The following is a 25,025-nucleotide window of genomic DNA, read 5'->3' as shown; positions in this document are numbered from 1 at the left end:
ACCGAAAAGGAAACAACCCGTTTCGCGTCCGATATCACACTTCTTATACGAGCTCAGCTTTTACAAACAAAAGCGTCGTTTCTGCTATATATTTCTCCTACTCTTTCTTTTCTTTTGTCATCGGGGATGAGCTTTCAGTATAAGAAAAAGTTGCGTTGCAAGGTTCTCCACGTGCACCTGAAAGCCCTAACTCTCGGAAGGTGAACACCTGCTTCCCTCTGATATGTTGTGTGTTGCGCTTCATAACTCACATTCTATCATCGAGCAAAAGCTGTTGAACCCGTTACCCATGAAACAAACAAAAAGAAAAAAGAAAACGCAGCCGAGTGATCGAGCCCTCTGAACGTTTCACGCAGCACGAACCGCTCCCCGTCCGGTGACGTCACCCACAATTATCTGTTCAATAGAGGCGGCCACTGTATTGCGCGAAAAATAACTTTTTTTTTTCGTTTTGAATACTTCGACGATCTATCGATTCCCATAGCCTACACATAATATCGGTGAATGCGCTCACAAGAGCCCTCCACATCAGAGGAGATTACGGACGGAATGTCAGTCCTCTTTAGCCCTTATATAGAGCGGATCAGTACGCCAAGCATGCCAGAATAAGCCTTACATCAGTAGACAGCAATCAGATATATTAGATGCGAAGCATCTTATGGCGGAGTTCAAACCGGTGGTGGTGGTGTGCGGCGTGACCACCCTTAGTGCGCATGCGCGAACCCTCTCCACACACCTCCTCTCTCACGTTCCCTCTCCCATTTCCCCCTCCTCACTTCCCCTCTGAAACGCGGGCTCGACATGTCGAAACGCTGTTTCGCATCGCCTCATGGTCTCCTTTCTTCAATTATCTACTTTTAGCCCCGTTTTTTGTATCTCTCAATCCTTTCTTCTTTCGTGAACCCGTGAAAGCGCTGTGCAACACGAGTGACGTCAGGAAAATGCATCAAATGCGAGACAACTGTGTGGAAACGATGCTATTTAAAAGGTTTTCCACACCTTGGAACACTCTAAATGAGCCTCTGCCAAGCTTAATATGTGACTGTAAAGTGTTTCAGCAAAACAAGCTGGAATGAAACCAGCTGATATATGCTAGACATGGATGAGTCAGACTATTTACAACTTACCGTTACGGAAGAGAACGCTATGGTGTTTAGGCGACACAAACATTCTATAAACTTGACAAAACTCGCCGAATAACTGAAAATCATGAACCCGTTAAGCGCTACATACGCTTTCCGTTATTTTAAATGCATAAGATATGCGATGAAACTTAACTTTCAATGGAATTAAATGAATGCCGCAAGATGCGAGCTCGTGGTATATACGTCAAGTATGACAACGTTGCAGCGTGTATGACATGTACGCTTATTAAATTACGTAATCTTTACGCTGTCTGAACTTGGAACACATGACGTTATATGGTATATTACATTTGTGGCGTTTTTTCTTTTTCTAAAAGAGCCAAATGCACTTTAACTGAAACTGAGAAAAGCGAACTTTTCTCTGCTGCAAATATGGTCGGGCCTGCTCCAACATGTTTTGCCAGTGTGTTCCTGTCCCCTAAATAAGTCTAACCTATATTGTGGCTGAAATCTATATATCCCGCTATCGTCGGTATTCAGGAGTAAACTTTGTATTTGGCTCTTATAGATTGGAACATTTCATTTGGGCTTGAATTAGCTCGTAAAAGAAGTCTTAAACGATTCGAATGTACGATATAGCAATATTTAGCGATAAAATTAACATCTTCTTGTGCTTCGGTTGGTGCCGTTCTTCGTCTCATGCGCGTAATGGCGATGACTAGACTTGACGAGCGAGTGGTGCTTTATGGCAAAAGGCGCCCTATTTTGGACTGGCGGCGTCGTTTTCTTGTTCTTGGCATCTATTTAAGGCCTTGAAAAGTGTTCTAGCTATTCTTCTTTTGAGCTTGTTTTATGCCGTGCCGTTTCGGATCACTTCTTCTTCTTCAAGGAATAGATCGGGGCCCAATATCTTCATTTCACGTATCTTTTATTTCAAATATACCGTCTTGAAGCACAAGAACCCCATCATACTGTAGCGCTAAACTTGAAAAGAAACATTAAGAGGCGAAAAGAAGCAGTGAATTTGGCCTCTCACTCCTTATATCCGAGCCCTGCCGTACACCATCATGTCCTTCAGTAAGTGCCAACTCGCCCTAAAATATACTAATCGTGAAACGTAAACACGATAGCAAACCAACGAGGACACAAATGAAACAGATTGGATGAGACCATGTTGGTTGTTTTGGTCGCGATTGTTGACGCAGCGCTGGTTTAATGAATGTGGCTCAGTTTGATTGAAACAGATGCAGCATTTGGCTAATTTTTTTTATTAGAAACTGCCTTTTTGAGTTCACGTTACAATCAGGTATTGCCCCATTTTAATTCCACCTGTTTTAGAAGTTAAAAATACTTAGGCGCGCTTTACGCTCCCGCGAAATTTAGCGCAGTTTCGGCTTCTCCATTTGGCTCTTTTTGAAAAAAAAGAAAACGCCACATTTGGTCGTTACAGCAAACGGGGTTGTTAAAACGATGAGTGATTCGCGGAGTTTCAGACCCTTCCAAGCTTGCCAGGCTCAATTGGCGATTTAAATCTCACGTCATTAAATTAACGAGACGAACAATTCGATATGTAACTATAAAATATTTAACAAAGTTCAAGCTAGACAAGAAAGACCGCGATTAAAGTTAGCAACTACAAATATCTTACTCGAGGTGTGACACTTCACACTGTCAGTTGTCTATCATCAGTCATACGTTGTCTGTATACGCTTGTTTCGCGTAAAGAAACAACATGGAAGACATAAAAGAACATAGATAAGCAGGCTACAATGTGTTTTTTATACATGTACGTTCTTGAGGGAGTGTTCAATAACCATCAACGCAACGACCGAAACCGGCGTATTAAAAGTAACAAGATACATGCATACGAGGCCTTTTTTTTCTTTTTTCTCTTTTTTTTGACACAAATATCGTGGTATCCACTTTGCACTCGCGGCTTTAAGGTAGCAACGTGCACAAGGAACGCACTTTAATCTTGATCACAACGTGACCGTTGATTCAAATGCGTTATACAAAATCGTATCTTCATACGTTCAGAAAGGTTGAGCATAGGGACTAAGGCGAATACTTGATGCGCTCGTTCAAAACGACCACCACGAACAGTCGTTTCAGATAACTGCCGACCGCGAATATCAGGTTCGCTGAATAAAAAGAAAAAACATCTCCTTCGACGAGAAGTACACAGCAAGCAATTTCTGGTGATACTGCTGAACATGCGCAGTGTCAATGGCCAGTGAAGACTGGCCTCCGTTTAAGTCTGCCCAGCTGTAATAAATTGTAATTTCACAACCGTGTAAATTACCTGCCCTTCAACAAGGATGTGTTTCTATTCACGTAGTACTCGCAGCACGCTTCGGCCTATTTCTTACATTTATTGGAGCCTCTGACAGGGCTTTAATAAGTTCAATAATGGATGAACGGATGTCATGCAAGGAGAGTGCATGCGGCATGTGTACTCACGTGCGAGATTCTCGGCGTACAGCGACTCGAACTCTTTCTCGATCTGGCCGAACAGCTCGTACAAGCGGCCCCTGCCGTGCAGAAAAGTCAAGAGAAACGCCAGCTGGTCAGAGCCGGCGCTCAGCTTGCGACCGTTACTGTCCACAACGGCGTTCATGGCTGCTGCTGCGTGCGTGTATATATGTCTGGTATATCTATACTAAGGCCCACTGAGACTCACGAACACGTCGGCAACTAGCACCAACAAACTCGGGTGGCGCAGGCGTCGTGGCGGTACGCGCACATAGACACATAAGACACACACGAGCAGAAACGAGGTCCGAAACACAGACGACAGGGTCTCGATAAACGGTAGCACGCACACTTCGTCTACTTCGTCTTTTCGACGCGGTCTGAAGTTTTCATCACCGACAAAAAAAATATATTTATATATATATATATTATTTAAGAAGCGATAAGCACGCGATAACGGCGTTCAACAACAACGTTCGACGAACTGATGGGTATCTTGGTCCCTCCTCGAAGTCTACAAGACGTGGAAGGCTCGCAGCAATGCCGCAGGCGTCCGAGGCGTTCTCGACGGTCGATGAGAAAGAGAACAGCAGGGGCACGAGCAATTTGCAGCCCGCATCCGGAAGCCACGTGTTTGGAGTGACCACGTCGTCGTCGTATTCGGGAAAAACGAAACAGGAAGTGTACAGGCGGGGAAGGGCGCGCGCACCCGCGAATCAAGCACAGACAGACAGACTGGCCTACGCTGTATCAGCACCACTTGCCTCCCACCGGGGCGGTCACTTTTGTAAGCACGGCGACAACCACCGCGGTTTTCTATAAGACCGACACCGATCACACACAGCTGAGCACCGCGCGCGCGCACTCTCGCCTAGCGGTCACACCGGCCGCCACGCAGGCGTCAAGAGCTGCAGCACGAGCCCACGCGGCCGCCGAACAGAAAGTGAATCCGGCCAAGCCAGCCGCCCTGCTTGCGGCGATATCCGCGCGGCGCGCGCGCGCCGCCGCGCCGCCACCGCATCATCGTCACCGCCTCGCCCTCCTCCGCACGCTTTCACCTGCGCGGCCGCCAGCTTTGGGCCAATGGAGACACGCTCTCGCCCAACGAAAAAATCCTCACCAAATTCTTCGCATTTGACTGTATCTCTCCCCCTCTTTTGCACTACGCGCGAGCTGGTTTCGCTCGTCGCACACTCCCGTGGATCGGAGGAGAAGAGAAAAGCGGAGCGCGACCAGCTAAAGAACAAAGAATAAAAGAAGTCGACGCCCCACCTTGTTTACGTAAACAACACCGCGTGGCGGCAGCAGTGAGCGAAGAAAGGTACTCGGAAGCCTTCAAGCAAGCAACATACGCGCGGAAAGCCTTCGCCATTTAATATCTGCCACTGAAAGGTAGATCAGTGCGTGGTCGCTTTCCACGAATCCTTTTTAAAGGTAACTCGGCAGCAAAGGAAGCGTCGTTTCGCTGAGTTGTTGCAGTCGATGCGCGTTACTTCCGTGAGCTTTCCGATGACGCAGCGCGAGGCTTGGCCAAGGCCGTGAGAACGCAAAGGCAGGCTTTCAAGAAAAAAAAAAAAAAAAAAAGCTGGGCGCGGCGAAAGTAAGAAGCCGACGACAAATGTGTGATTTTTTAGCGACAGCGCAGCAGTGTTTTTCAATCACGACCCTGTGCCGTCACGTACTGGCACCCGCGACGTCATAAGAAACAAGCAAAGTAAGAGTTGACAGCTGTTTGTCAAGCGTCCAAACAACAGCTATTGAATCGCTCCGCCCTACACGATATACACTTGTTGTTCAGCAAACAAAGTACGTCATTTGTATTCGGACCCCTCAGCCGACCCTTTGTCTTCCGTTTCCTTAGCGCCTTCTGACAACGTGGGGTATCAAAGTGCTGGCGAGTTGAAGTGAGAGGGGGAAAACCTCAACTTTCACCGTTCCATGCATTAAACAAGCACATTAACGTACTAGTGGATCAGAAGTCTGAAATCCCGGACAGGTAAGCGTGAAAATAAAATATGAGAGAACTCGCGCGGCAGCACAGTAGCAGCACTGTATCACGTCACCTACAGATTAAACCGCTTATGAATATTGAATTACACAATGCTCATGATGGTTAGCGCAAACGCAACACGTCCGTGTTGCGTTTGCGCTAACCATCATGAGCATTTTCCAACTCGCCCAATACGCTACCCTCCTACAGAATTACACAGTATTCAAAAGAAAGCGAAGACACCGTTACCTTGGGAACTTCTGGGCGAAAGTACGGCTGAATTCGCATCTTCGCCCTATCCACTTATTTATATATTTTATTGATGTACTTATTTGCAGCGCTGTTTCCCGCCACGCGAAGCTATGTATATACAACTTCGCTCAGTTTTCTGCACTTGACAAATGAATGTCACCTAATTAATTTGCGCCCTTCAATGTGTAGTGCACAGAAGGATACCCCACGAAACCTGTCAGGCATTCTTTCACCCATTTCCGGTGTGGCAAAAGAGCATTTACAGCTTGCCATATACATCTTTCTTATCAGGGACACCTGACGTCATGAGTTCGTACCGAGCGCTGCGCTGCTTTTCCTAATCAAAGAAGAAGACCAAACAATATCGATGGAAACAAAAGAAATAAAGCTTCCTCTTCTTCCCACCACTCTTCTCGGACGTGAGTGATATAGCATGTTCGTTGCAACACAAAGTCAGTTCGCTTCTCGCACAACTGTATTAGCTGAGCCACTGCGCAGGCTCAGGCACGCGGATAAGCTCGCACGATCCCGCTATGTTGATTTTCACTATCCTCGTCGATATCTAACTGCCACAGACACAACTCTTGCCTATCTGTCCCATACCCGTTTGTTTCACTTCCCGCCGTTGGAAAGAAGCCGCCCTCGAGACGCGCCTCACTGGCCATCTGTCTCGCCTTTATTTCATTAAAAGCACCTCTATCACAACTCATTTCGGACAAACCCGATATTGGATATCGGCGGGCAAAGATGGCAGTGAAACTGGCCACGAAGTCAACCGGAGTAAGTATCCGAAAGGAGGACAGATTAGGCCATTAGGAGGGAAACTGCCCCAAGGCCAGCCGATAAGGGACCAAAGGGCCCTCGCCACCAGCACGACGTCGAGAAGGATTCGAGGTGAGGGAGGGGTGGGCAACGGTCTGCGCGGCTAAATGGACGAGCTAGCGACCCGCGCTTGGCGTTCTCCAGGGGAAGCCAGGAATTGGCACGGCCAGACAGATCGAGGGCCGCGCTGGAAATTTGCAGGAACTCCTTTCGCCCGGGGAACTCACGAAATTGGAGTCGGCGTATAAGACAGCGAGCCAGACAGCCAGCGATGCGACTATACCGACGGCGAATAGACCGCCGGGAGCCATTATAATACACGGCGCGGTCCCGAAGGCTGCGGTGCGGCGTCCAAACGCCCGGCGTGCAAGACAGAATGACGAGGCGCGTAGGGATAGACATTTTCGAACACGAAATACGCCGAGAAAATACGCATTTTCGAAACGAAGATGACGCCGAGAACGCGGACGCTACCAAGACGTTAGCAAAGACCAAGTCTCTCTCTCTCTCTCTCACACACGCGCGCGCGCTGTGGAAAATTACATTCAAGCACCAAAACCCCGATATAAATAGGAGCCACGACGTAGTGGCGGGGAACTCCGGGTTAACTTTGATGACATGAGACTCTTTAACGTACAGCTAAATCTTGACTACACAGGTGGTTTTGCTTGCATAAGTGGCCTATAGTAAAGCAAACACGCGTATACAGAGTATATAGAACCCACTGCCCACTTTAAACATCGTAACGCAGTTTTACGCATCAGCAGAAATGAACAGCAAAAGTATAATTAAAGGGCATAGTGAGTAGAAAAGACATGCATGCACACCTTTAGTGACCACCCTCTCAGCCCCTTTTTTGCCTCTTCGCGCCCCTAAATGTCGGTCCTTTACCCAATAAATCACGTTACTGTAACCTTTTCTTTATCTTCAAAAACTATATACAGCCTTGTGCAACGAATGCATGATTTGCATCGCCTACAGGCTCCCCAAGAAAGGCACTCAATCATTTGTCTAATGATATTTTTCTTCTGTTTAAGTGCGGTATAGCGCCAACCATTCCCCTCCCTATAACACTGCGTGCTATATATAGATGCTATAAGCGACCGATATACTTAACAGCGCAGAATATGCAGCTGCGATCCCACCGACACCCACTCGAAGCGCATGCTCCATCCGTGTCGCACCGCTTCGCAATTATCATAATGTTCGCAGCGGGGCCAGGGCTGCTGAATTCGGCAAACGGATGCGAGAGAATTTAATGGAGCTACCAGACAATCGAGCCAAGGAAAGTATAGGGGATGCTATTTGTAGTAATTATGATATAAATGTGAAGAAATTAAAGTGGACGAAAGGACTACTTGCGGTCTGCAAATGCGCAGATATACCCAATAAAGTGGACGGGAGGATGACCGCCGCCGTAGCTCAATTGGATATAGAGCATCGGGGGCGTTATTCGAAGGTTGCGGGTTCGCGGTCCCTGCCGCCGGCAAGTTGTCTTTTCGTCCACTTTAATTTTTTTCACATTTACACCACAATTACTACAAACGACATCCCCTATACTTTCCTTGGCTTGATTGCCTGCAAGTTCTAATTAATGTTGTCTAACAAGGAAAAACGAGCCCTTCATACTCCCCTTCTTTCGTCCAATTCCTCAGTGAAGCCTCTCGTGTGCTTCTTGAACTCCTTGCTGATTCCCCTTCCCTTTTTCCTCTCAGTAAAACGTTTTCATCATCATCCTCTCGAAGTTTCTCATAATCACACACACACACAGAACCTGCAGTAAACCCTCTCGCTTATCTACGTCGCTTAAAACATTAATTATAGTCTTAAAAACGCGAGCGTATGCGTTATCTTAACATCCTGTAATATCGTATATAAGGCTTGCTTGCTGTACGTTGTTGTATATATACACAAGTTAAACGCATTCGCGAGGCATGCGAAAACGGCTATCGCAATGCCGCCGAAGACAAAAAATTAATAATAACAACTGAAACTTCCCCGTGATCTAGAAAGTATCCATGGAGCTCGGGATTTTAAAATTTATTTGCTGCTCGCATGCACACGGTCTAAAAGAAAACAACTGATGAATTGCAGAGGCATTCAAGAAAAACGTATGTCTCCCTGCCTCATCGGAGTCATGTCCGCAGAATTCTTACGATATTTATAAAGTTCGCAGGGTTCTTACAAACTTTAGTAACTCATGACCCGAAATAGCACGGGGAGTTTCATGAGATGTCATATAGCGAATCGAGAGTTCGTCTTGTTTTCTAAAAATTAAATTGTAGGGTTTTAAGTGCCAAAACTCCGCATGAGGCACACCGAATACTAGAAGTCTTCAACGTCAACCTGAATCTAAGCACCCGGCCGCTTCTGCATTTCGCCCCCGTTAAAATGTGGCTGAAATTGCGTTTTCAGACTTAAAAGGCCCCTAAACAGCCTCTGAAGATAAAAAAAAAGAAAAAAAAGAAGAGCGCGCGTTATTCTCTCTTGGCATTTCCCGTCTTTTTGGAGCACTTCGTGAGGCCGGAAAGGTGATTCACGTGACGTCATTAAGGCACATACTCTCTATTGGTGCGTATACGAAAAATATACCGTATTTACTCGAATCTAGGCCGGCCCCGATTCTAAGCCGACCCCCGAAATTCGCAAGGCCAGAAAAAAAAAAAAAACTTAGTCATTGTACTCGAATCTAAGCCGACCCCCCACTTTCGCACATCGTTTTTTTTTTTTTCGAAAAAAAAAAGAAAACATCGGCTTAGATTCGAATAAATACGGTACGTTGTGAATAGTCTCCTATACCTTGCTTTGCCATGCGTTCGCCCACCCGTTCTTTCTTGTCTCGCATGACTATCGTGCGCGATCAATTAATTTCACTTCGCTTTGTGTGTTTCCGAATGCGCAAGCGAAGATAACAGCGCGTAGTTGACAAGCACAAAATCTTAATAGGCTCAACGCTTGTGCTGACATTGTACACGTGCTTTATGAAAAAATAAGTGGCGATGAGGGGATATCGTCTGTAAGAATGGTAGCGAAGGCAAGAAAGGAGCCACTTTTTCGTATTTATTTATTTATTTATTTATTTATTTATTTATTTATTTATTTATTTATTTATTTATTTATTTATTTATTTATTTATTTATTTATTTAGGTCTTTGAGCTCGGAGTGGTTTAAGGGGCGCTTTAAACGTAGCGTTACAGCACCGCTGCAGCGAATTCACCACGGCGGGTTGAGTATTAATTCTGACAACCTGTTGCTTTTCAACGTATACACACAAAAGCACGACCGCGCATTCTGCATCCGTCAAAATAGGGCCAGGAATCGAACCCACGACCTCGCGCCGCGACACTGCGACGGGCGGTTTGTAACAAGAGAGAACCGACATGCTGCGCTTACGCCGAAGCGGCACATCACATGTCGCCACGACACGGAACTACATTTAATTTCAACAAAGAGAGAAAGCGACAGAGGACAAATCTTTAAGAACCCATCGCATTCAAGAAGCCACGTCGACGGAGGCACTGCGTATACGCATGCGCAGTGCGAAGCGACAGCTGGACAAAAAGGTGACAGAGGCCTCGAAGAGGTTGTCACCCGCATACTCCGAGAAAAAAGAAAAATTAGTCATCGCTTCGGAAAACTCATAAATATACATCGTCATTAAGCTTGCACGCGTGGCTCCTCCCTAGTGTATATACGGAGCAACTAAACTTGTATATACGATACGATAAGACCAACATATTTCGAAACGACTGACGCGCCTCTAGAAAGAGCAAAGCGTCATCACTACATATATATAGTTTACGAGCTTCGTTAAACCTACAGTCGACTTCGCTTTGCTTGTGTATACGATGCCTCGCTCGTTGTATTCGAAAACTAATCCGCGCGATATTAATGTACCGCTCGTGCTATGACCAGATGGAGTTTATGAAAGGTTACAACCGAAGGTTTCGTCTGCGAGACACGCAGTATGAAGAGGGCTATATCAGCAAGCCCGGGAAGGCAGAATATACATCCAACAGCTACAACACAACACTCGATGGACTCCCGTTACATTCATTACACCATATCACACACATACGAAGAAAAGCGGCCCATGGAATATAGCATATGAGAAGCACATATAACGCTGTATGCTTTTACCGGCAGCTACCACACGCTTCTCCGAAAATCAATGCTGCCGCTTACGGCACGGCATTTAAAAGTTTGATGCCGACTGCGCGTATCGAACGTGTTATATACTGCAAACGACAGCGCAGGAGTCGAGAGAGTCAAGAGTCCACTACAGCTGTACCAAAGTAACAATGGAAAAAATCTTCGCACACGCCAGACCGCGCGTGCGTGTGTGTGCGTGAGTGACTGGCTTTACAGCGATAGCAATTATACAGACACTCGAAACGCATTTTTGCCGCGGCCGTCATGTTCACTGCAATGTCCAAATCGATAACATCGGTCCGCGCGTCGTACACTCTTAGAAAAAAAAAAAAAAAGGACGCCATAGTGCCGTAGTGGAGGGCTATGGAAACTTCGACCACCTGGGGTTCTTTAACGTGCACCTAAATCTAAGTACACGGGGCTCAAACATTTTCGCCTTCTGGTGAGTAAGTGGATAGTGCTAACTCCAATGGCTAGTCCGTTACTATACATTGTTAGTAACCATACTACCAATTCAGTACCCGTACAAACTTTAGTGGACTATAATTAGTCAGCTAGAGGATTACGCCTGTTTTGTTTATATGTGCGTATGCATTGCCATATAAAGTTGATTCTGCTGCAAAAGCCTATATAAAGTAAGTTGAAAAACAAAAACAAACAAAACCGAAGTGGCATGGCTTGTTACATCAGTTAATAACTTAATTTCTTGAATTAATTACCGCGGTAAGTGAGCCTCACAGTAACGCACACTGAGGCGTGAACGGAACGTAAGCGAGAACACACACAAGCACACACAGAGTATCGAGGCTTCTACGCACGCGCCATCTACTCTAAAAGCAGCTTGATGGCTATTTCGTGCGAGTGGCACACACTGTACCGGTTAGCAGCCATAGAATTCAGAGAAATAATCGACTATTTTTTAGCCAGTGTCTTGTATCCCCCTGTTTGCATATATGTATGCCAGGGGCGTAGCCAGAAATTTTTTTTCGGGGGGGGGAGGGGGGGGGGTTCAACCATACTTTATGTATGATCGTGCGTGTGTTTGTATGTGTGCGTGTATATATACGCAAGCAAAACTGAAAAATTTCGGGGGGGTGTTTGAACCCCCCCCCCCCCCCGGCTACGCCCCTGATGTATGCCATCACGTATAGCACGAAACTGTTATTCTAACATGATATAGAAAATTAAAGTTTTGTCTAACTTGCATAACACTGTCACAATTACGGCATAATATACTATATGGCACCTAGGAAGCATCTGGCAACATATGTATTAGTAGTTACCATAGTTAGACACCAAGAAAAGCTCTCTGGTTAGAAACAGCAAAATTTAAACAGCTTTACTAGCTGCTGGCTAGTAAAGGGATGCCGCGAAGGTGGTAAAATACGCTTGGAACTGGTAAATGTATGCACGTACTAAAGTTTGCTCTTTTTTTTTTTCTAAGAGTGCACGGTTTATGTGCGAGCGAGAGCTTGCGAAGGTTGCAGATGGACGCGGTACAAGCAGAGATGAAAAAACACGCCGGCCGGCTCCGTCAGGCGAAGGAGCATGAAGAGGTGCCGGTGGGGCCGCTGCGTCGATCGGGCAGCCGGTACAAAGAGTAATGGGCCACACATATCAGCATCAGCAACCGCGAACTCAGACTAAAAGTACAGCGGCTAAAGTACCGAAAGGGCGCTCGTGCGCGCGCTATCTCGACAGAGAAGACAGCAGACGGCTCGTATACCCTTGTAAGTGCTGTGCTCTCGCCGCTCAAAGGAGCACTGACACAAAAGTTTCGCATCCTGTTTTTTTTTTTTTTTTTTTTTTTTTCAATTTCCAGTAGGTAGCTAACAGCCCACTTACGACGGCTGGAAAGCTCGCTTGCTCGAGCGCGTGACGGTTAATTATTTGGAGACGATTTTTACAGCGCTTAGTCACAGTTTCGGTTTCAGAGAGCGCCGAGAAAGGCGGGACCCAGAGTGGTTTTCGTGTAAACATGGCTGGCTACGGGAGCACACAAAACCGCGTGCACGTGAGCACCGCGTTGACAACTCTTTGCCACACGAGACACCTATGGCACATACCCGTTTACCACGGATATGTGCCACACGTGTCTCGAGGAAAGGGTTTGACGACGTACGCGACAGGTTTTTCCCTTTATTCATGTCGCGACCCGACAGTCATATTCGTCAAATCCTTTTACCTTCCCATGCCAATTTCGGTTCCTGCAGGAACGGCGAGAACAGACATTGGTAATTTAAATGCGAGAGCGTTAAGAGAAACGCACATCGGCAGCGTTGACCCGACGAATGGAAATAATAAATATTATTTTATTATGCCCCCCCGCCCCCACCCCGAACAAAATTTCTGCCTACGCCACTGCTCCACGATGGTGGTTTCGATGACAAACAAATTGCGTCAATGTGAAAAACGACGTGGCAGGAGCGCCTCTGTGCATGAAAAACGAAAGAACCTGCATATGATGTTTTGAAAGCATTAATGTCGCAATCGCAAACGCCGCGTCTCCACATGCTGGTGCTCCAACATGGTGGTTTCCGTGACGTCAATACAAGTCATATAATACTTGCGCGAGAGATCCAAATACCCAATCGGCGAGTCAGCAAAATTTTACTAATTATCGTTCTAATTAATTACTTAATATGTTACATATTGCAATACCGAATTGTAGCCGCGGTGACTCCGCAAGCCACATCCACTTCAAACGAATCTTCGAACTGACACTTTTGGAGATATTTTTCGAGATATTCATTCCCAAAGTGCGCGACGAAGCACAGGGGCGCTCCAGTTACTTTTGTGATTCAGCGCATAAAATGGAGTTTTCTAGCAAAATACAACTGGAACAAGGTGAAGTTTTGCCGCATGCTTTATGGCCCATATTTGGAAATCCGCGCTGCCCTCAGCTATCGTTCCGAGTGGATACACATTGAAAACCTCACGACTGCAAAACGAATTCGTCAATCGCAATACGTGCCGTCAAGCAGTTAAATGAAATGTTAACTAGCATATATTAGTTAATTAGTCGATTATGCACTAGGATACACCTTGCGCAAGCATTGCAGCCGCTTGGAGCTATCCAGCTCAAGGACCACAACCAATACACGGCTAGCCCACATCGAAGCGAACACAGGTACGGTGACGATGTTGAAATGGGGCTAGGGCTTCTCCAGCTGTCGCAACAGCTTTTCGACAAGAAAAAAAAGAGAAAAAAAAAAGAAAGATGCGGCGCATGCTGTGAATGTGGACCAACAAAAAGAGACAAAGAGCGAAAAATATATGAATGTACATGGGGCAAGCTTTTTTACGAGCGTTCTATAAATGGCTTCTTTTTTCCCAATTACACCGGTACATCCTATACGACGGCAAGATTACACACACACACACACGTGTTTTGGAATGGAATGGAATAGAAAAAACTTTATTTCGTATCCGACGTGTTTGTGGGCTGGGCTCCCCCCTAGGTGTTGGCTTGAAGGTCTTGCCTCCTAGCGGCTTCCTCGGCCCGCTGGATTGCCCAGAGCTGATCGTCCAGAGCTGAGCTGAGCAGCGAGGCCCGCCAACGCGCGCGGAGGCTGTCGGTGGAGGCCGCGTTCTCATCACTTTGTATTAATCCCTGGCATTCCCACAGAATATGTTCTAAAGTAGCTCGTGCTTCGCAATCTTTGCACTGATCGGTCGTGTATATATCTGGATATATTACATGTAGCGCGGATTCTTATATGACCTGGTTTGTAACTGTCGCCATTGGACAGACTGCGAACTATTGGGTTTAAGGTGAGGTGGTGGGTAAACGCGCCTCTGCAGTTTATAATGTTTAGTAATGTCATTGAATGTAGTCATTCGGTCCTCCCACACATCAGAAGACTCTGACGAGGGACCAACGTCTGTCATAGCCCGGAAAGTGAGTCATCGAGCTACGTTGTGTGCAGCCTCGTTAAGGTTGACCTCTCCCGTGGGGTCGGTTGTGTGGGCTGGGAACCATAGAATGTAGACACATCTGTCGTCTTGGGTTGTTTTGCCTGTTCTAAGAATACGCAGTGCCTCAGGGGAGATTCTGCCATTTGCAAAGTTGCGAACTGCCGTTTGTGAATCGCTAATTATATAATGGGCGTCAGTTTGGGCTATGGCCATAGCTCAGTATAGCTGTCTCTTCCGCCGTTTCAATGAGTGTAGCGTTTATTGTCAGACTTGTGCTGCATTGTTTATTGTGATTAACCACTGCTGCGACAAAACAGCGTTTTTGTTTGTAACGAGCGGCATCTACGAAGACCGCTTCTTTGTTGTTTCCGAAGCTCTTTATCATGGTTCTCGCTCTGCTTTGCCTTCTGCCTGCGTGGTGTACGGGGTGCATGTTTCTGGGTAACGGTGGGACTGTGAGCTTTGCCCGTATGTTTCGAGGAATATCGCATTTGGTGCCATATTGTGTGTGATAAGTGATGCCTAGTTTCTCTAGAATGTATCGTGTTTTGGACGCTAACTTTTATTTATAGCCTTTGCGCTTTCGTACAATGGCCCCGAAAAGAGGCGCTCTTTCTTTCTAATGGAAACACCTAAACCGATCTTGCTTGTGGTGAATCAGGAAAAAAAAAAAAGAAAGAAGAAAACATTTCTGAATCCCAAATCACGTTGTTTTATCCCCGGCCATTTCAGTGAGTAAGCTTTGATGGCGTGAATACGAAGATGAAGAGGAAGAAGACGCAGCTGGCCGTATCGCCAGGTCCGCAGCCGACCCGCCCGAAACAAAGAGAGCCAAACACACCGCGAAGTCGACTGCGTGCCCCTTCGGTAAGCGCGATATGTTTTTCGGCATTACATGGAACACTCGGATGAAGTCAGAACAATGGCGTATCGATAGCACCAGCTGCAGACTATGGTGTGGTGCGCGGTAGCCAATAGATTCGCTAGTGTGACGTCATTTTTTCTTGAGTTAGCGCATAGCCAAACGCTGGTCCACAGAGCGCACCGCTGTATTGCTCCCCATTCTTGAATACGAAAAGACCTGAGCAGTTTGATCCCAACGTGAGCACCATAGACTGGTGAACAAGTCTTTCCCACTCGTTATGGCCCTACGCGTACACAGACAAGGCAGTATAATATAGGTATAATATAGACCTGGGTCTGAGTGAGTCGACTCATGAGCCCGTTAGCGTATAATTGACTTTTTTCGATCGTGATGTAATGCTCTTTAACACCAATATCTTGCACTTGGCGCCTTTTGATCTCGTACCTTCGAATGTGAGTTATCAGCGGTTGCAATACAGTAAGGACATCTTCATTGAAAGAGGTGTCTCACACGAGATATTTTTATCAAGAACTTCCTCTGAAAGAGTTTGCGGGGAGGGGGAGTCAATCTGCCCCCCTCCTCCTTAACTCACGCCCTTATTATAATAGCTGGCGTATGAAAGCTAGTGCTCTGAAGTGTCTGCGAGTCGACGGGAATATAAACATGAGCCGACATAAGGCTGATAGTAATGCTGAAGTTGTGTAGATAGAACCACAGGTCGGCAAAAAAAGTGTGGAGCCCACTCACTCACTCAAGGAACATATGTATATTGCGCATAGGGCTCACTCGGACTCAGACTCATCAAAACTTATTTTCCTTAACCGGACTCACGTGGACTCAGATTCACTAAGATTTTTCTCAACCAGACTCACTCGGACTCAAGCCCACCAAAATATTACTCACCCGGACTCACTCCGACTCACGGCTCGATCTGAGTCTGAGTGAGTCGACTCATGAGTGAGTTTGCCGACCTATCATTCTCAGTAATGACGTGCCCGTAGGACCGTGAAGTATTCCCTATGTTGTCGATTGCGCCGTCTTGACAGCTCTGATTGTCTTAATATGCAGCAATCCGGCGCGATGTCCGGAGTAAAGTATTCTGCCGACAGAGAACTCAAATGGCGTAAAACCCATTTAAGATGGCGTATACTTTAAATGGTGTAAAGGGATAAAAATATTTTAGCACCCCTTCGGGGTTTAAAATATGCTATAGCGTATACGGTTCCCCGACTACTGTGCACGCAGCTCCGCGACAGCAATGGACAACACCGCGCGGCGAGTACAGCTACGCGCATGAGATGTCGTCCAGCCGCGCCGGCGGGGGCGACGACGACGTCGACGGGGCGGAGGGCGGCGGGGAGCGGGCCAGGCGAAGCGTGCTCGACACCCGCAACGTGGTGGTCAACCTGCGGGCGCTCGCGATCACCAGCGTGGCGGTGGACACGTGCAAGCTGGCGCTGGCCACCGTGACCACGGTGCACCGGCAGCCTAACCGGGGCTTCGTCTTCCTCGCCTCCATCGCCGTGTGGTCGCTGTCCGCCAAGCTGGCCGTCACAGTCGCCAGCCTGGCCGCGTACGGGCTCGTCTTCTGGGCCGCGTCCCGCGAGGCCCGCCGTCCCATGATGGTCGCCGCGGCGGTGTTCGCGGTCGCCATCGCGATGCGCTTCCTATTCATGATCGAGGGCGCCGTCGTGGTGCTCCAGGAGAGCACGACGCATGCGTACACCGCCAACTCGAGTTCAGAGCAAGATGCGGCGCACCTCCATGTGCTCACCAAGTTAGGTACGTGAGTGCAAGGCGAGAGAACGAAGATGGAAACTATACAGGGTGTTCTTTTTAGACAATACAGGTTTTTAAATAAAAATGCTATGCCAGTCAGGCCCCTCCCCTCTTCGCAAGCTAACTCTACGCTGAGGCGGAAAAACGTTGCCGCACCTGAAGTTTCACTGAAGTTGGCAATTAACAAAAACTCGTTATTGAACTTTTTTATTATTACCTTGAGGGCAGTTGCTTATATAGCGAAAGCTGTAGGACGCGACAATTTATGGCATACCTATTTTTTTAAAAATCCCAAGAAACTCACGTAATTTGAGATATTAATCGTCGAAATTCCAAGGCCCCGATCCCGGCGATATCGAAACTGTGCGCGCCGGGCGCGCAGGAAACGCGACAACTGCGTTACGTCAGACTGGAAGCTAACGCGACAAACTTTCCAAAAAAGGCGCGTCGCAGCAGAATCTGATCAAGAAAAACGGCAAGTCGTCCCGAATACCGAACTGAACCACTTATTCTTTGCATTTGGTGTGTAGTGTTTGTCTGTTTTTCCTTAACCAATATATGCCCAAACTCAGGAAAAATGACAAAACAAATATTTTTTTTTTTCACGAAAAGTGTACTTCTACACTCAAAAGGAAGCAAAAGGTCTGTATTTACTGCCAGGTAAACGCAACACTGTTTTTCAAGCGGTCCTATACATATAGGATACTGGGCATTAGGGGTACTTTGTGTGGGCGTGGTAGGCCTTGAAACATTTGACGTGCACACTGACATTGCACTACTTCCTCTCCATGATGTATTTCATACAAAGCACGTGTTTGCCTGGAGAAACCGGCCGACATTTCATGTGCACTTCTTCCTCTACATGACGTCTTTCGCACAAAGCACGTGTTTGCCCGGAGAAAGCGGTCAGCACGTGGCAACATGAAAAGCGAGCAATGTCTAGGCTTGCACACGTTGAGAATGAGGCCTGCTTGATGGGCTGTAGGTGTTGCTAGTCACCAGCTAAAGAAATAGCGATGTTAGAGTGCATCAAAGAAGCATCCTATATGTAGGACACTGGGCATATATGGGTTAAACTCTAAATAAGCGCGAACTCCTTCGCTTGTCTGCGAGAAGTAGTGCCACAGTGGCTGCCACCTAGTTTTACGCTGTACAGTGAAAGAAAAAAGTGGAAATTGGCATCTTTTGGGGTACAGTGCGAAAGAAATAGATAAGCACTACACAACGCAAATTAGTGGTCCAATTAGGTATTTGGGATGACCCGCCGTTTTTCCTGACCCGATTATGCTGCGATGTGCCTTCTTCCAAAGTTTGTCACATTAACTTCCGGTGTCACGTAACACAGCTGTAGCACTTTCTGCCCGCCCGGTGCGCTCAGTTTTGATATCGCCGGATTCGGGGCCTTGAATTTTGGCAATTAACATCTCAAACTAAGTGTCTTTGAGATTTTTAGAAGATGAGTATGCTGTAAATTGTCCCATGCTACAACTGTTCCACATAAACACCTGCCCTTAAATTAATAATTAGAAAGTTAATTAACAAGTTCTTGTTACCCTGTTCTATTAAACATCAGGTGCAGCAAATTTTTTCTGTCTCGGAGTAAAGTTCGCTTGCGAAGATGACAGGGGCCTAACTGGCATAGCATTTTTATGAAAAATCTGTGTTCTCTAAAAAAAAAAACGCCGTGTTGATGGCTTGCATTGACGTCACTGAAACAGCAGTGTTGGAGCACCAGCATGGGTGTACACGAAGCTTGTGATGTCCCATTGATGTAATCAGAGCATAAGATGTAGGTTCTTTCGTTATTCATGCACGGAGGGCAATAACGTTCATTCCACATCGCTATCACATTGAAGTAGGTTAACCGCAACTTGTTTATGTTGCCTTGACGCCATCAAAGCCGCCATCTTGGACTACCAGTACGATGAGAATCTGTGTCCATGACGTCACGTGCAAGCTATCTTTATATGCTTCCAAGTTTGACTTCTTGCTCTGTCTTATTAGATACCATTCGTGTAAACATTCGGGCACTGGAAGGGAGAAGGCCACTCGAAAAAAACGAGCTGGAGAATGAGGGTGACTGCCTGCTCTTTTTTTGCCCAGTCTGGGGTGTTATTTTCTTTACATTTATTCCTATTGGATACTGCAACATCAGACAAGTGACATCCTCTATAATTCCAGGAAGCCTTTCTAACCCACCCATTCTGTCCTTCTAACAGCATTGGTGAAACCTAAATGTCTAAATAACTTCGTTCAACATGTTGGGAAACAGATGCTGCCCAAAGAGGCGCAAGGTCCAAGGGCTGAATGAAGTCAGCACAGTAGTACCCCATAGGTTCAATGTAGGACATCAAAAACTAGTTTGACAAAAACATTCATGCCTTATTCATATTTCAGCCCATCACGTTACCCCACTGAAGTATGTAAAGAATCCTTTGAAGTGCGCCAAGAGAATGACTTTGGGATCTACACACATCCCAAAACAGCATACTTAGCACTTTTAGAATTAGACACCTGCTGTGGTTTTTACCTTACTGCACCTGTTCTAGACAAGTCTCTGGTTATATATCTGAATGTCCCAAAAAAGTGTAGTACTACAACTACTCTATTTCTACTTTGTAATATTCCAGTTTATTACCTTCCACTGCCACCATGCTAATACCAGATCCAACTATCTTAAGAGTAATTTGTCCTACTCCACAAGCACAATTATTCCTTTTATCACACAGGCCTAGTGATTTTTTTAGGGACCTGGCAGCTTGTAACATAGCACAACCTGGTTCTCGACCTTGAACTGATGCGAATACTTTCATGTTAATGTCATTTTATAGGGGCACAGAAGGACATTTAGGCCACAGATGGTTTATTCACAGCAAATCCAGCTGATTCTAATTGTTCTTTGTGCAGTAAGCATTTCAAAGCATCATTTAGTGCTTGAGGTTTCCATTTAAACTCTAATAAATTCTGGTGTTTTACATGCCAAACCATGGTTAGATTATGAGGGCATGTTGTAGTGGGATACTCCGCATTAATTTTGACCCCCTTGATTTCTCTAACATGAGCCTATATGTAAGTGCATAGGCACTTTTGCGTATTGAAATTGGGCCCCTTGCTAAAAGAAAAGTGTGGATCTCATCATCAGAAGTAAAAGAAAAATCCAGAGAAAGATTGAGCCACATATGTTTTATTCGCCGGAAATGCACTAAAATCAAATTGGCCTTCGAGCAGTAAACACGTAACAGCATGCATAAACGCTCGACGCTTGCATTTAGAATTGCTATTGGAGGAGTGCAATTCCCATCACCAGAAGTAACTCTAAAGAAAAATAAGAAAGCTTTTGTAAAGTATGTCTCTCCTTTAAAAAAGATAATAGAACTTGTGTCACTTGCCCTTCATTAGATAACAGCCCGTAAAACAGTTGAATAGAAGAGTACATAACAAGATGTTTAAGATATAAAAAAAGTTGGTTTAGCTTCTGATCTGTGTTCAGATGAGTGGGATACCAAAGTAAAGCTTGCATCAGAAGTCATGAATTGACCAATGTTTACAGGACAGCAGAAAGACAAAAGAACAAAACACACTGATACATTTGCATTAGTTTTCTACGACAACATTGATTTAAGCAGGGTCCAGCTGTTGATAGTTACTTGTTAATCAAGAACAAAAGAAAACTTAATTGCACTCAAATTTTGGTTGGGCTTAACAGATTCTAGTTATTTGTTCATCAAGAAACAACTGAGTTGCGCTTAAAGGAAATTGAAGGCTGAATGTAGAATTCTCGTGATTTTTTTTTGCTGCGAACAAAGGGCCCTGACGCCCTAATTTATCGTAAATTTTGTGATGTCAGGCTATTGTCATCATAGCTTTATTTGCTAATGTCATCAGTATCATCAAACATTTCATCAATATGAATAGCCTACCAGAACATTATGTTTCATCTGCTTATACTGCATTTTCTTAGTGGAGCATATTTTCACTCCCACCGTCCCGTATCGGAATCATTAAAGACCACTGTTCTACCCTTCACTTTCAGAGCTTCACGGACCAATGGTGCATCTGAAGCATGATATCTTGGACGCTCACAGTTCCAACACATATGTTGCACCAGCACCACCTGCTCCAAGAGTTTTGGACATTGTGCTGAAGATATTGCAAGTGAACATCATCCACACATGCTCTGTGGCGGTGCACGTTGTTTTTCTTCTGGTCCTTCGAAAGTACATGCGATGCACAAAGGCCAAGCAGCGCCTTGATGACATGCCGGCTGAAGCACGGACGTGAAATCTGAGTGCACAAAGATGACCTCAAAGAGACAACTCTGCGTGCATAGCCAAGTAATCTGTACCACTTAATGTCCTGCAACGTGAGCTAAGGTGCATCAGCATATGTAAAGACAAAACGCGTCAAAACAGTGTGATATATCGATGTCATTGATATGTTTAACGAAAGCATATGCACACATTTATTGTTATTACTGAGTGACCAGCAATAACTTCATTCTTCAGGTAACATTAAGCAAACATGAAAGCCCATGACGATTGTCTTGCGTCCATTCATTCTTCACACTAGTCTTTATAGCAACAGCTTTATACACTAATCTTCAGATTGCGCGAGGCCCAAGAAACGATATTTTCCAAGCGCCCGCTGGATAATGTTTTAAATTTGGCGCTAAGCATGGATTCCAAGCTCCTCCGCGAACAACACTACACAGGGCGCGCTCTGGTGACAATCTAAACAAGCGTTCTCCAGCCTGGTATAAATAAATCAGCGTTCGCATTTAGCATCACTGACCAGATTAGAGGCCAGCTGAGAGTACACAACAAACGCGACGTTTTGTATAAATCGCGCGTCATCTGAACACCAAGACGGTACCGCACAGGTCACCGTTGCGCTCTGCGCACATCGGCACAAACCAATGAGAACACAAATGATGCCGGCTCATGAGTCACAGTGGGCGTGATCCGAAAATATCTAAGCCGTTATGTAAACCTCATTAAAGTACAGGAACCAGAGAGAACTCGGGGATGAAGAATAGACACTCAGCAGTACGAACGCCGTCGCGGACGTAAAAAGGGCACACTACAAACTGCTCTATATTTCCTGTCGCCACGGCAGGAAAGGTTAGCACAGGTCACATACCTGAATGCCGATGGCAGCACGGATTCGCCGTCGTCATTCTTGGCGTAAGGAGACGGTAAGTCGGAGTCCTTGTCACTGAGAACGCGAGCAAGGTTCTTTATTCCCTTGGTTTTGCTTGATTTGGTGGTCGAGTCGTGCGGCATGTTCTCGCTGCCAATGAGAGGAAGTTCGCTCTTGCAGCAGACCAACAGTTGCAGTAGCGTTTAATGATCACTGATCTCCTGGCAACAGTAAAGCTATTGCCGAACAAGGACGCATTTAGTGCACGCTTAAAATATCTCAAACCTATGTGCGGGACATGCAACGCGCAAAGGTCGATGCGCTGCTGCTAGGGTAGACATGATGCCCGCGAGGATGGTCTCTACGAAGCGTCCTGGCTCTCACCTCTTGTGCCTTTTAGTAATCCCGACAGCCTTTGTAGAAAGATCAACGGCCGTTCATTTGATTACACTGGAAAATCGTCGGGCACCGGGCACATAATACACAAAGTGCCCGATGTCCTGTCAAAACACTTCTCAATTAATGGTTGTGACGGAGATGGTGGCGGCACCTGGTGAGAGTACTCAGAGGTTGACCACCCAAAATAGATATATTTTATATGGAAACCGAAACTGGTTTTCGTTAGTTTACTCTCTTCTATCGCGAGGACTGGCAGTACAGAAAGGAACAAGTATATTTATACAGTTTGACATGTTCGCTGGCTTGTAATTCTCGGAAACCAAGAAGTGTAAGCGCTCCTGGCTATTGCGTACGGTTTCAATCTTTTCGAACTTAAACCGCGACATTCAAATTCCGACATACACATCTGATTTCCAAGATGCTTTTCCAAGAGGCTTTCAAGTTGTCATTTCGAACAATATTTGCGCTGCGTGTTCAGTGGTGTGAGCAGCATTTTCTAATGCTGCTGAGGTAGTGTGTACGGTATGTGGTAAATCGTAGTTGTGCACAATCATGCAGCACATCTACCGCATTTTTGCCCTGTATGGTTTAGCCTGGACAAGAAAACTGTATTTTTGATTCTTCGTTTCTCTTCCTCTCTTCCATCTTTTACGCTTTAGGTGTTCACGAGACCAGTTCTACAAGGACAAGGTTCTGTGCATGCAGTACTTCAGATGTCGGTTACGTTTTGGTTAATTTTGGTCAGTTAATTGTCGGCCATGTAATTTTGGGGTCAGTGTTGCTCAGAAGGGCCGCATATGGTAGTGCAGATTGTGAAAACTCGACCGGCATTGCACAATTAATACCACTCATTAGCCAGGCACCATGGAATAGTGAGAATCGGTTGCCCACTACCTCTCGGTCGTGCTTCTATAATCCTGTAATATAGAATTAACACTTCGACTACTCGTATTCTTCTACTGTGACTCAGCACTACCAAGGGGCTTCTGACAAATTAGCAGCAGCAAGACATGGTGTAGCATATAATTATCGAGAGACAGACAAAACTTTATTTCTGCCCTGGGGTCAAGTGAGGCGGGGACTAGGAGACTAGCGCTATCGGAGCCCCCCTTCCTCAGTCTTCAGCCAGCCGGACTGTCCACAGTTGGTCATCCAGGCACGTGCTGAGTAGCATAGCCTCCCACTGCTCGGGCATGGTTATGCTAACAAGTATATAGCTCATTCCAGCCTCTTTCGCAATGTTTGCTGGTAACACGCAAAGGCCAGACAAAGATTCTATGATCTGTGGCCAGTGCAGATACAGAACAAAGAAAACAAATATGCAAGACAATCTGTCAAGCCAACCTTGCGGAAGGCTATAATGAACCGATAAATAAGGTCAGATGGCTTCTTTGAAGTTGCTACTATAATACTACAAATGTGTACAAAAAAAGGAAAAGGAGCAGGGCGGTTGAGTTAAAACTTTAGTATGTAGGGAAATTAAAAAAGAAGAAAAAACTGTGCTTAATATAGTGTGTCATGTATCCATGTCAAATTATTGCATTTGCCTAGCACTATTTTTAGAGGGATGTTCTTACCAGAACAGTGTGCCTGCAGAACCAATACTGACAAAGCATTAATTTCACATAAGTTACGTCAAAAGTAATTTTTGTACTATATGTTCTTTACTTTTGAAGTTTTTACAGTGAACTGTATTGCGCACACTTTAATAATTAGGTGATATGTGAACACATTTTAACATTCCTCTCTAGTAAGACATGATCATTCAGTAGTTCCAACATTAGCATAACTTGCATCCAACAGCAAATGAGGCCACTTCAGTTACTAAATGCTGCCGCAAGAAAGTAATTGTATAATTTAATTACTAGTACGTTACTTTTCCTCCCCTATTTATTAACAGTATACCATAGTCCCACACTATCATGGAAAAAAAAAGAACATAATTCCGGATTAATTTGCCATCCTCTTCATTGTAGATGCTACAATTGTAGATCTGCAATTTAGGATCTACATAATAGATCGTAAATTCAAGGAACTAATAGATTCACACAGCCTTATTTGTCTAGTCAGCACCCAGATGATGTCAGAACCGGTTCACTGGGTCCTTCAATAATTTTCCAGGTACATTGGCATTATGATTTGTCGCCATAT

At 45.6% G+C, this 25,025-nt stretch overlaps 2 protein-coding genes across 5 annotated transcripts in view; one reads left to right on the top strand and one right to left on the bottom strand.

Annotated features, from left to right (window-relative positions):
* The window catches only part of LOC119393793 (WD repeat-containing protein 37), a 160,372-nt gene extending 137,346 nt beyond the window's left edge, over window positions 1–23,026 (bottom strand). Inside the window, exons 1-3 of one of the 4 annotated variants that reach the window (XM_037660954.2) lie at window positions 22,860–23,026; window positions 22,476–22,625; window positions 3,546–3,616 (exon numbers count right to left, since the gene is read on the bottom strand). In XM_037660954.2, coding sequence (XP_037516882.1) covers window positions 3,546–3,616; window positions 22,476–22,618 — 214 coding nt within the window. In that variant the 5' untranslated portion in view covers window positions 22,619–22,625; window positions 22,860–23,026. Of the gene's footprint in view, window positions 1–3,545; window positions 3,617–22,475 lie in introns of all 4 variants that reach the window. The other 3 variants (XM_049416367.1, XM_037660953.2, XM_049416366.1) reach the window with 3 other exon arrangements.
* LOC125758744 (uncharacterized) lies at window positions 16,808–21,660 on the top strand. Its single transcript, XM_049416368.1, has 2 exons — window positions 16,808–17,339; window positions 21,370–21,660. The coding sequence occupies exons 1-2, from the start codon at window positions 16,856–16,858 to the stop codon at window positions 21,615–21,617; spliced, it is 732 nt and encodes a 243-aa protein (XP_049272325.1). The 5' UTR covers window positions 16,808–16,855; the 3' UTR covers window positions 21,618–21,660.
* Window positions 23,027–25,025: the final 1,999 nt, after the last annotated feature.

This window comes from Rhipicephalus sanguineus, chromosome 5 (assembly GCF_013339695.2).
Source record: "Rhipicephalus sanguineus isolate Rsan-2018 chromosome 5, BIME_Rsan_1.4, whole genome shotgun sequence".
NCBI lineage: Eukaryota > Metazoa > Arthropoda > Arachnida > Ixodida > Ixodidae > Rhipicephalus > Rhipicephalus sanguineus.
The sequence above is the reverse complement of the archived record's forward strand: the minus strand, read 5'-3'. Positions and strand labels throughout refer to the sequence as shown.

Bases quoted from the DNA above. Each gene is read 5' to 3' on its own strand.
- LOC125758744 (XM_049416368.1), top strand. From the start codon at position 16,856: ATGTCGTCCAGCCGCGCCGGCGGGGGCGACGACGACGTCGACGGGGCG. The intron at 17,340-21,369 runs GTACGTGAGTGC...CTTCACTTTCAG, and splicing joins CCATGTGCTCACCAAGTTAG to AGCTTCACGGACCAATGGTG.